This window comes from Alternaria viburni (assembly GCF_023758015.1).
Source record: "Alternaria viburni strain BMP 2772 chromosome Unknown scaffold_6, whole genome shotgun sequence".
NCBI classification, from domain to species: Eukaryota; Fungi; Ascomycota; class Dothideomycetes; order Pleosporales; family Pleosporaceae; genus Alternaria; species Alternaria viburni.
The window spans coordinates 254,015-265,805 of record NW_026055775.1 but is presented as its reverse complement, the minus strand read 5'-3'; the positions used below and the strand labels follow the sequence as shown (position 1 = coordinate 265,805).

At 52.8% G+C, this 11,791-nt stretch overlaps 4 protein-coding genes across 4 annotated transcripts; 3 read left to right on the top strand and 1 right to left on the bottom strand.

Annotated features, from left to right (window-relative positions):
- Positions 1 to 3,308: 3,308 nt before the first annotated feature.
- Positions 3,309 to 4,847, top strand: J4E79_003533 (uncharacterized protein; the record flags this gene model as incomplete). Its single annotated transcript, XM_049352427.1, has 4 exons — positions 3,309 to 3,944; positions 4,032 to 4,436; positions 4,528 to 4,704; positions 4,818 to 4,847. 4 exons carry the CDS (start codon positions 3,309 to 3,311, stop codon positions 4,845 to 4,847), a joined length of 1,248 nt encoding a protein of 415 aa, XP_049212806.1.
- Positions 4,848 to 6,574: 1,727 nt separating this feature from the next.
- Positions 6,575 to 7,555, top strand: J4E79_003532 (uncharacterized protein; the record flags this gene model as incomplete). Its single annotated transcript, XM_049352426.1, has 1 exon — positions 6,575 to 7,555. One exon carries the CDS (start codon positions 6,575 to 6,577, stop codon positions 7,553 to 7,555), a length of 981 nt encoding a protein of 326 aa, XP_049212805.1.
- A 935-nt stretch (positions 7,556 to 8,490) lies between these two features.
- Positions 8,491 to 8,860, top strand: J4E79_003531 (uncharacterized protein; the record flags this gene model as incomplete). The annotated part of the gene is made up of 2 exons (XM_049352425.1): positions 8,491 to 8,647; positions 8,715 to 8,860. The coding sequence occupies 2 exons, from the start codon at positions 8,491 to 8,493 to the stop codon at positions 8,858 to 8,860; spliced, it is 303 nt and encodes a 100-aa protein (XP_049212804.1).
- A 356-nt stretch (positions 8,861 to 9,216) lies between these two features.
- Positions 9,217 to 10,667, bottom strand: J4E79_003530 (uncharacterized protein; the record flags this gene model as incomplete). The annotated part of the gene is made up of 3 exons (XM_049352424.1): positions 9,217 to 9,429; positions 9,490 to 10,236; positions 10,290 to 10,667. The coding sequence occupies 3 exons, from the start codon at positions 10,665 to 10,667 to the stop codon at positions 9,217 to 9,219; spliced, it is 1,338 nt and encodes a 445-aa protein (XP_049212803.1).
- Positions 10,668 to 11,791: the final 1,124 nt, after the last annotated feature.

Below are 11,791 nucleotides of genomic sequence, written 5' to 3'. Positions count from 1 at the left end.
TACCAAAGGGTGAGGTAAACTCTCAGGGTCTTGGTGGCTGATAAGAGACAGGATCAAAGCGGTATAGTCGCTTTGGCCTGAATGATAAGCCAGGATCGGGGGTGATTGGATAGGACGGGCAGCCTGCCGAAGGCCCTATGTACGAGAGTTTACGACATCGTCCTTTGTAACGCAATTTGGCGATAAGATGGGCGGATATTACCATCCTACTCTTGCGTGCTGCGGTGCAGCCGTTGCTGGCGGCTGAATTAATCCCGGTGGTGGTCCGTGTATCCGAACACTAGGTCCATGCCAACGCCGCGAGGCTGATCTACTACCAGGCTGCTCTTTGAATCAGTCCTTTTGAAGGTTCCTCAACTGCGCAAATACATCGGCGACCGTTGTAATCCTTTACAAGGGCGTTGTGCGAACAATTCGCTCCTTCTCGAACAAGTGCCATGCATTCCAAGTGTCGCCATGTGCTGTGCCACAAGGACGCGAGACCATATGTACTGCACCGTTATTACCTGCCTCTCAAACCAACACGCGGTAAGGGGTACCTGCAGAGTTAAAACAGGCTGCTGGGTACCGTAATTCATACACTATGGATAGCGGTGGCTCATCTACCAGAGAGCAACATGTACGGCCGCACTGAGCACTAGGGCGTCCTTGGCTACTTCTGCCGCAATACTATTTCCGTTTGATCGTACGATGATTAGATGTGTCTATTCTCATGTCGTCTCGTGTCGTCTCATGAGCTGCTGACAAGTTTTGCTGTGAGTAGCAGGAGCCTTAGGGATACGCATCAGCTCAGTCATCAGCACCAGCGCCATCAAGGTCTCCTCTTGTAAGGATTTCTAGCATCTGCCATAGTTTCCAGGTTCCTGGAGCCAATTCCTTGAGCCAGCAACGTCCTTTCCTCGGCATGTATAGTGAAGCGCGCGCCGCGGCGGCGTTCAAGGCGAAGAGGGCTACCGACCATGTGAAGATGCATACTGCCAAGTTCTACACGGCCTGCAATTGGTCTGCATAGTCGTCAGAGCATGCTGAATGCATTATGCGATGGTACATACGTTGCACGGGAAAGTGGCGCGTCCGTCAGCCTGCGCCGCTCGTTTCGATGCTAACAGCGTTGCAGGAAGCACACCAAGGTACCTAGGCCTTCAATTAGTTGAGAAAAGGATCTAAACAATCGTTCTAGTACGATAGAATAAAGCGCGTAGCGATGATGACTGTACTGTCTTGTGTCGTGTTGGTGAGAGGGTAGCGCTTCAGGTCGCTGCGAGGGCGTGGTTTTTGCTAAGAGGACCGAGGTAGCTGGAGCTGTCGTCATTTGGTTCCAACACCATCTCTCGCCCATCGTACACACACGCGCGCACCCGCCGTGTACGAGCAGACCGGACCGGACGGCACCCTCCGGAGAGCATTCGAGATCTAGAGCACCGTCGACAGTCTCGATGCGACGCGCAGGATACAAGCCGGACACTACGACTTAGCGGACCAGAACCACTCTGCATCAACCACTGCGAGCCAACTCTCCTGCTGGAGCCGGCTATCGCAATTACAACATGCATAACCATGGCGCGACACCCCGCAATGCTTTCCTCTTCACCCCTCCTCCAGGCAGCCTCCTCTCATGAGCTGCTTCTCCCGCTTCGCCCAACATCAACAGCAGGTGGGCAACCCCAATGTGGCCGTTCAATGAAAGCTCGCAGCTGCCTTCATCTGCTAGTAGCATTGGAAGACATGCGAGAGTGGATGCCTTACGAGATGAGCTTCACGCTATGACATTACAAGACGCGACAACCCTACCGCCAGGTCCCCTTTCGCCCGATACGGCCCTTCCTTCCTCTCCCGAGTCTCCTCCCATTCAGCCTTCGCCTCGAACTCGAACCCTCGCAGCTATCGCAGATATACCAGGAATACATACAGCGGTACTTGAGTCCGGGCCGCGGAGAAGGTCAGCTCATAGTAGTGGTGTCAGTGATGCGCGGCGGTTTGGGTTATATCTCCCAAGCGCTACTGCGAGCGAGAACAACCTTGCGCTGCATCGACCTGGGCCATTTATGCTTCACGGCATACACCAGCGCACTACCAGCCTCCCACTCGCTTCTTCAGCGGCAGCGGCAGCGCTTGAGCACGATGATCCATGTCGACCCCAAACATCCCCGCACCAATACGACGACGTAACCAACCATGATCCGCCGCCGAAATACGTAGCATTCGATCCCTATCCCTTCTTCGGTGTCGAGCCAAGAACCCGCCGCCGATCAACTATACAGGTCATCGAGACCGTCTGCAAGGATGGATTCAAGGCTACAACAGGCAAGGTGGGCAAGAGTGTCGTCAAGCACGTCGAGGATGTGGGGAAGATAGCGAAGGACGTACCCAGCGCCTTGAAGGGGGCTCAGGTGAAATTGAGTTCGAAAAGGGCAAAGGGGAAACTTCGCTGGTTGGAAAAACGCAATTACCTGAGTGGGCAGGAGAGGCTTCTGACGCAAGCTCTCGTTGGTTGAGGCGTGATCTTCTCCTTTGTGGATAACCCCGGAGATATATAATGTCTACCAGAGTCACCACGTGTGGGAGGATAGGAGACAAATGAAGAGCGCATGGAAGGTGCTCTTTGCACTTTTCAGTAAGTTCGCCACAGCGGAGGATGTCTGCTTCAAGACAGAGTGGATACCGTCGAGGGGCTGTGCTGCGAACAATGGCTTCTGGATGATTGAGTCGAAGCCATTTTCTCGTCAAGGCTATCGACACAATTCCTGGAAACGTGCCGTAGACAGGGAACTTGATCTGTCAATCCGATTCCTCAATTTATCCCATTATCTCTACTACTCCAGGGCTGTAACCTGAAAAAGATAACTGCCGCTCTTTCCATTGTCCTTCTCTATCCTAGTCTCCTCTACTCCCAACTCCATGTCTCTCATCTTTCGTTGTATGCGTGTGCTGCAGGCAATGTTCTTCCATAACTCAACCTTGTTGCTGCCGAGTTTGCTTTCGTATGTGCCATCAATCGCCTGGCACAGGGTCAATTGGCTCAATTCATTTGCATGTCTGTAAAGAGCAGCAACTTTGGGTCCCGGGCGGCGTGTCGGCGCGCTGCATAACGAAGCAGCACCCCTGTAGCGGTCTACCTTCTGACCGGCGGCTGTTTCCGAGCCCCCAGGCCAATTCGATCTAACGCGTAGCTAATCATTTCGCGTCAGCTCACGAAGCATGATATCTAAGTAGGTCAAAGTGCGTCTACATTCTCTACCGCCATCATTCGACTTATTACGAACAAGCGGCTACCATCGTTGCAAGCCGCGAGGTCATCTTAGGACAAGATGCCGCCGGCCACCGAACACAACAAGTCTGGTGCTCCGAGAGTGGATCTCCGCAGCGCGATAGGCCTGCTACAAAGCTACCACACAGCCATCGACGGCAAACCGGATGCGGAAAGGTTGAGCCTTGTCGACTACCTTCGACAACGTCCAGATCTGCTTGATGTCAACGAACTGACTATAGGCGACGTGGACGAGCTGACAGGTCTCTATCGCGCAGCCGCACAGGAATACGATGGCTCCCTGGGTCAAGCGTCCGATGAAGCACCGCTCGGGGCGACAAGCAAGGCTCAGAAGAAAACAGATGCGGGCGGAAGACTGTCACCAGAGGCTGGACGACGACGACCACGCACCCAACAGGCAAGTACCGCAGGCTTTCGGGCAAGGTCGTCATCCTCATTGCGAGAGAGTGAAGAGAAGATCGAGGTTCCGGACGAATGGGCGCAGAAGTCGTCCCAAGTCATACAGGACAGCGTCATCGTTAATCAGCTTTCAGCTAACCTCGCAAACGACCCAGCAGAAGACTCCAACGCGCAGTTCTCGGTGGGAAGGAGTTTAGCGAAGCGCCCGCAGCCAGAACTCCAGCCTCACCTGGAACAAGATCAATGCCCGGTCTTCAGCTGTTTAGAGCCAGCTCTGGTAGGCTTTCGTCATTGTCTGACTCATGTCAATTTCGCAAAATCTCTGTGGGTCGCGGGATGCCAGAAGAACGCGAGTCACATATAGGCGTTGGACGTTGAGTTTGACGTGCTCAACTTCGCAACCCACATTGCGTTTACTATTGCGATCAAAGACTTCAGAACGGGGCGTAATGTTCTCAACACGCGGGTTGGACACGGAGAGCTGACCGCAGACGAGATGATTGAAGAGTATCACGACAAGTGTCCCGATATGGCTTCCAGCTCCACAAGCGCACTGAGAATGGGTTCGATTCAACACATTCCAGACATGCGGAAAAGGCTAACCGAGCACAGCTTCAGAAACGCTTTCCAGCGCTATTGTCCCGGAGGTATGGCCTTCGGCACCGAATTTAGCGAGATGCAAGATATCATCTTGAAAGCAGGCTTCGACCCAATAACGCACGCCGTCATTTCCTACAGCACAAATCTCGACCTTCAAGTTTTCTGGAAAGTATTATTTGGAATTGACGGACCATTCGTAGCCCCGACGCTCAAAGAAAACTTCCAGCTGGAGCGGTTTGAACAGCTACACATGCCTGCAGACAGTCAACATCCAACATGTGGCGAAGAGCATGCTGAAGAGCGCGCCACGGGACGGCAGCACCTTAACTGGAATATACAGGACATTGTTTGGAATCGAAGATGTTACCGCCCACGAAGCTCCGGCAAATACTCTAATGTTACTCGACATCATCCGCATAATCGCCGCGTTCGGACCGGTAGGTCACTGGCGACAAGAGCGGGGCGTTCTGGTGGCTTCTCCAACCACGTCTGGTCGTGATACAGATAGAATGGTGATACCTGGTCAACCCACTCCATCGGACCGGAACAGACAAAGGATTCGCAACTGGAAGGCCACTAAACGAACACAAGGGTAGCATGGCAGCTATCCGGAACTCTAACGCAATGAGTCCTTGTACCTAGATAGTCTAAGACCTTGGCGAAGACCGGCTTCAACGGATCCGAACGCTAAACGGAAGATCGGAACATCTGGCTACCTCACCTCATCATCAAAAGCGTACTCAGGCGACTAGAACTATACCCCGGATTTACTACTCCACTTGTAAGCCCCACACTTCCAAGATCGAAAAGATTTCGGGGAACGGCACAGTGCCGAATACGCGATGGGTATTCTCAGCACTAGAAGTGGAATAATGTAATAGTCCAAGTTCATTACCTCAATGAGTTACATGAATGGAAGTGGCCTTGCATCGATCGATCGCGATGTCTTCCCAGTCAGCGCTGGGAAGCCAACATGGTCTGACATATTCGCTCCTTCTAGGTTTTAGCCTCTACGTGGAAAACGATGAGTAATTGGACATTATGCACTATCCGACTTAATTGCAGAGCCAATGCCAATCAAACAAACCGCTACTGCTAGACCGTGTGTATATTTGGACATAAATACAGGCCTGGATTTGGCAGATCAGCCACGTCGTGGTAGCCTCTTGAGACCTGGGCAGCCAAGACGATCTACGGCTTTAGTATCAAACTATTAACTCCAGTACAGTGTTCAACGCTGAGATGTATTGCAGTCATGGAAGGGGGCTTACTGTGTCTGCGACGTTGACGTCAGATTTACTCAAGTACACTCCGCAACTTCGCGCGGCCGCAGTATTGACGCATGAGTTGATGAAGTAAAAGTGTAAGTAGTCTCCACGCGTATTAATGTATGCGCCAACGAGAGTTCGTCGGTAGGCTGTAGTCTGGAGTGCGTACCTGTTGATCCGCCAGAATGGGTAATCGCCCACCAAGAAACCTATTAGATGCCGTGACGAGGGAAGGGGAAGCAGTGCCGACCCAGTCCGGCAATTCCATGTGTCATGTCGCCAAGGCACTACCCCGCGTATGGCTTTGTTCGGGTAGAGGAGCTTCACTCCTCAACCTCTCAAATAGCTCCTGTTCCCTTTTCCGATGGTGGCTTGGAAGATGGACTCGCGCATGGTGATCGAAAGTCTCGTATGCGATGTATGCAATTGCCCTAACCAACAGCATGGTGGGCCAAGGCAACTATACGAGGCAAATCAAGCTTCTGCTGCAGTCGTCACGACAAGCTCCCCAAGACATCTCAAAATGAGCCGTCTGTATGCCTTGGAGTAAGCTCCGGACCATGAAGCAGTACTGGGCAATACTTCCCTGCGTCGCGGTCACGACACTTGCTTCACCACCGTGCCAGTTGAGGGCGTTCATCAAGAACTTATGACTTCATCACGTTCGTATCGAGCTTGTTCGAGATGGGCTAATATGAATAGCTTCAGGACTGGAGTGCCATGACGGTACTTCGGCTATGTGGTGGAAGCCAACACTATGTTCTCCAAGACAGTAGGGCGTCTCCAACATCGAAAATCAATACTGTGAGACATAATTGTGCAAGCAATTGCCTAGGAGAGGGTCAAGCCGTCAGAGCGAGACGGGGTAGCTCTATCACAGCCCAGGTATTTATGTGAGAGAGATGAAGTACGCTGTTTCGACATCAGCTACCAAGCGGATATCTCTCGTTCATCTCGAACTGGTCGCAGCAGCTATCTACCGTTCATATCTCGTTCACTACAAACTCAGTCATTTTAATCTCTTGGATTGACCATCATCATGCGCCTTACACAAGCCGCTGTCGTTGCCATCTTGGCCTTCACAGCCGCTGCAAAGCCCATCGCCGTTCGTGGTGATGATGTGAAAGCCCATGAGTACCAGAAGTGCTGTGAGCAGCGCGACAAGTACGATCATGGCAAGGTCTGCATTCCTCCCAAGGTGGAGGTACCCCACGTACCCGAGCCTATAGAGGACGGCAAGCATCCCGACGAGCACTACCATCCCGAGCCGCCTAAGGGTGACGAGCACAAGAACGAAGAGCCGCCAAAGCCGAGCCCGGAGCACCCCGAAGCACCCAAAGAAGAGGGGGAGAAAGACGATCATGATGATGGCAGCTACAAGCCTCAACCCCCGAAGCCGGAACCAGAGCATCCAGCTCCAGAGGACGAGAAAGATGACCACGATGACGGCAGCTACAAGCCTCACCCACCTATGCCGCAGCCAACACATCCAGCCCCGCAACCTGAGCACCCAAAACCCGAGCATCCAGCTCCAGAAGAAGACAATGACGATCACGATGACGGCAGCTACAAGCCTCACCCGCCTATGCCGCAGCCAACGCATCCAACACCTCCGAAGGAGACGACGCATCCAGCACCGCCCAAGGAGACGATGCATCCGGCGCCGCCTAAGGAAACGCATCCAGCTCCTCCAGCTCCCCCCAAAGAAACGCATCCAGCACCGCCCAAGGAAACACATCCAGCTCCTCCAGCACCTCCCATGGAGACACATCCAGCACCGCCCAAGGAAACGCATCCAGCTCCTCCAGCACCTCCCATGGAGACACATCCAGCACCGGCCCAGGAGACGCATCCAGCACCGCCCCAGGAGACGCATCCAGCACCTCCCAAAGAAGAGCACTTACCCCCATCGCCAAAGCCGGTCCCAGAGGCTGACCAACATGGGTATTACACCTTCGGCGAGGAGATTAGTCTGAAATGTGAGGGTGGCAAAATCGTAGTCAAGGGCCACAAGTACTAGATTTGTGCTGGGCGAGAGGAATGACACAAATAGCACTCACCTTTTACCATCAAATTGTTGGCATAATACTATACCTGGAGCTGCTAACCATGTACTTGTCGCATGACGTCTATCATGTTTGTGTTGTGTGTTTCGACTACCGCCTTAATGTTGGTAGGTGGCGGCGAGACCGTTAATGATTCGAAGAAGCTTGAAGCATCCGCTTGCAAAGTTGATCAAGTTCGCCTGTTGTGATGTTGACTTTGAGGCGAGGATAATGGATCAAGTATCCAAGTCGACAGAGCAGCGTGTGTAATCTGCGATACCAGACGCGCGAGTGCACTTGCATCACGGGCAGAGAGAAATAGCTCCCAGATGCTCTTCAAGACCTCTGGAGACAAAGTCAAGACTCTACTGGCAGAGTTGGTCGCTTTGGCCGACGTGCACAAGGACGCCGCAGATGAAGCCCGCCTGAATAGGTGGAGCATGAGAACTCAAGGGGTGCCGCGAGACGAAGTTCGTGATGCCGCATGATCGATCGGGCAGAGACAGTCGGAAAAGTGGTGATGTTCGCCGCTGGAAGGCCTCGAGGCTGGCTGTGTGGCTGAGGCCAACGCGCCACTCACGCGTCTTTCGAACCTTTTCTTTGCTTGTTTGGTGGGCGACGAGAATGCGCAGAGTAAGCACGGGTACAGACGCGCTGCGTGTGTTAAGAATAGTGATATACCTCCTCTCCTGCGGGATGATGCATGTGTACCTTGGAAGAGTGTCGCGTGACAGTGGGATTTCCAGTGACGTAGGTCCGTGCGGACATCAAACAGCTGAAGCTCCGCCCCGCCGCTCTCATATAGAAGGCAGCAGCCGTCAACACCGCAACACTCGCCTCCTCCCTCTCACTGCACCCATTCACGCTTCATCTTGTCCACCCCAGTCTTACCTCACCCATCACCGCCATCATGATGAACTTCGTGCTCTCTCTGCTCCTCCAGCTGTCCATGTTCATGCTCGCCGAGGCAGCTCCCATTACGGCGCAGTCAGCTAAGCCCTGGCAAGCTGGCACCGGTGGCGGCATCATTGGATTCATCGTCCTCGTCCTCGACATTATCGCGTGGAGTAATTACCCACAACGCCCTTGACAGCACGGTTGTCGCGCATCGAACAAAGCTAACATGTGCTCTAGTCGAGATCTTCAAGTCCAACCGTCCCGTCCCGAACAAAGTGCTCTGGGCCCTCGTCGTCTTCCTCTTCCCCGTCGTCGGCATGATCATCTACTACCTCTTCTCCAACCGCCAAGCCCACAACACCTACGAGCCCATCCCGGCATAGACGAGCCAGATAGGCTACGCGCACACAAGGCTTCACGCACCACCGCGCACCTGTACACGCTTACGCGTGTGTTGGGACGAGCGCATGTGCCGTCGCGAGGGCAGATCGGAAGAGAATGGCTACCAAGACATCCTACATGTGAGGATCGGCTGCCGCTGATGATGTACAGGTTTTCATTACGGTTATCTGGCGTAACGGGTTCAATGTTTCATACCCTCTGACATGACAATCAATTCAATCTATGACCACCTAATTAATTCCCTTCAAGCTGAAGCCCTACATCTATGCTAACAATCCTCTTCGCCTTCCACAAGACAGATCCCTCGCCACACCTTTCAATCCCTCGCCACACCCTTTCAGACCTTCCCCAAGATACCTTCCGTGGTGGCGAATTTAGCAGACAGTGCAATAAGGCCACCCATCAAACTCATCACTCCACTGAAAATCGACACTTCTTTGAACCCGCCGTACCGATCGATGAACGCGCCGTTGATTGGAGGGCCGACGAGAACAGCGAACGCTGCAACACCCATACCCATACCCATGTACGTGCCAAGATTCCTCGGGTCCTAAAATGGTGAAGAGACGAAGTCAGTGTATGTCTCATGCATCTCGTACAGTCAACTTACCTTTGTACACTTGGAAATGGCTGCCGAGCCAGCCGATATGATGGTACCCGATACAAAACCGAACATGACGGAGTAGACAATGATACCAGCGTTAGTCGTTGGCTCGTTGATGCAGAACACCACGATGGCGGTGCCAATGCCGGCGAAACCGAACATATTCATCCCGCCCAGCTTATCCGCGAGTATCCCCGGAATAATGCGACCAAACGTGGAGGACCCGTTGATCATGGCGAGGAGGTACGACGCGAGTAAAGGCTTCATACCACGGCTGACGGCATAGACTGGGAGGTAGAAGACCGGTATCCACATGCCCATCATCATGAAGAACAGTCCTGCAACGAGCAGTACGTATCGCTTCATCTTCCATGCTTCGCCAAGGAAGACTGTTGTCTTGCGGGGTGGTATGCGCGGCTTGATGACGAAGCAGGCAAACATCATAAAAGGAAGCATGATGAAAGCGATGATACGGATGCACCAGCCAAAGGACAGAGACGAGTCGTTCAGAAGTTTGGACAGGACGATTGGAAAGATGACACCGCCGATGGAGGACCCTGATACTACAATACCGAGGGCGGCGGCGCGTCGCTTGTCGAAGTAATGTCCCATTACTGCAAAGGCAGGTGTCTGAAGGAAGACTACGCTGGAGCCCATGAGGACAGACTGCGCGAGGAAGAACTGGTAGTACTCGCTACACAACGACAGCATCATGAGGCCAAGGACGTATGTAAGTGTCGCAGGCCGCATCATCTGTTCGTTCAAGTCAGTACGAGATCAGTGTCATGCCATCAGAACATACGCACCCAAACACCATAGCGATCAAACATCGGGCCCCCGATAACACCTCCAGCAAACTGGATGAAACTTGTGAGACTGCCTATCCACGCAATCTGGTCCATGCTGTGGTCTCTCAATTGATGGGTAGAGTAGTATTGTTGCAGGACGCCGAAGCAGGATGTAAAACCGAGGCAGCAAAAGAAGATGCAGAAGCCGCCTAGAGCATTCAACCAAGCTGTTAGGCCACCGTCAGGAGCAGGGCCTAAAGCGGCGATCTCAGCGTCAACGGTTGCTTGACCGTCATCGTGGGCTGATTCGATGGATGCTTTTTCAACATCGTAGGAGGGAATGGAAGGGGTGCTGGTACCGGCAACGGCGTTGGGTTGAGCTGTTGGTGTTGACATCCTGACTTTGTATCGGAGGGGCTTGGATTAGAGTCCTGTGGCTCTAGGAATGTCGAGAAGCTGATGAGGGCTACAACACTCATCCTGACGGTGTATATATACAATCTTGTTGCTTGTCATATCGTCATAAGAAGGAGGTTTCCAGCATAGTCGGGGCGGAGATAATCTTGCAATCTAATTGGTCAATACCCCGAAAAGGCGTGGTTTGGCGTATTTGGGGTAAGGTAAATGGGCAATCTAGGCGCGCCACTAGATAAACAATCCAGCCATAACCGAAAACTTATCCCCGGTCCGCTGTTATAACACTTACACCAACTCCCTCCGGGCCGTAGATCTAACTTCCATTTACCGAACAAGAAATCGACACGCACAATGACCGACTTCAGCCGCAGACGCAAGAGGCTTACTATGTGAGTTCATCCGGTCAACCTAGAAAATAGCTGAACACCGTGGAGCCTACATTGACGTCAGGTCGCCCACTTTGCTCGTTTTCACCTTGCTGTAGTCTGCAGACCAGTTTATGTTTTCCTTCTATGAGGATAGAGGCTAACCACATTCAGCTCTTGCACACTATGCCGCAAGCGCAAGCTACGCTGCAATCGAGAAACGCCATGCAGTAACTGTCTGAAGAGCAAGACTGGCACTTGTGTCTACGAAACTGGAGTGCCGGATAAAAGGCCTGCCACATCGCCTTTCACACCCATCCAACCGTACATCGGAGGCCCAACATCCAGGAGCATACCTAGCATACCCTCAAGCTCATCCGTCACAGCGCCCAATACCGGCACCGACCGAAGTCCTTTCGAAATTGATGCTATGAGAGCACGTATCGCCGAGTTGGAAGACAGGTTATCGCGAGCTGAAAGCACTACTACCCTCTCGCCATCTTCGTCGACTCCTGTGTCGACGCACACTGTGCAAACTGTCAGCAGCTTTGCCTGTACAGTGAATGTCCTCCAAGACACCCGGATGCCTAGCGGTACAGCTATCTCTCGAGGCATTGCACACAAAAACCGAGTTTTCGGACAGAGCCATTGGATGAATGGATTCGTGAGTAATTGCCGATGTACGAACTGCATGTGAGACAAACACTGACTTCGTACACCCATCTTTAGGTAATATTC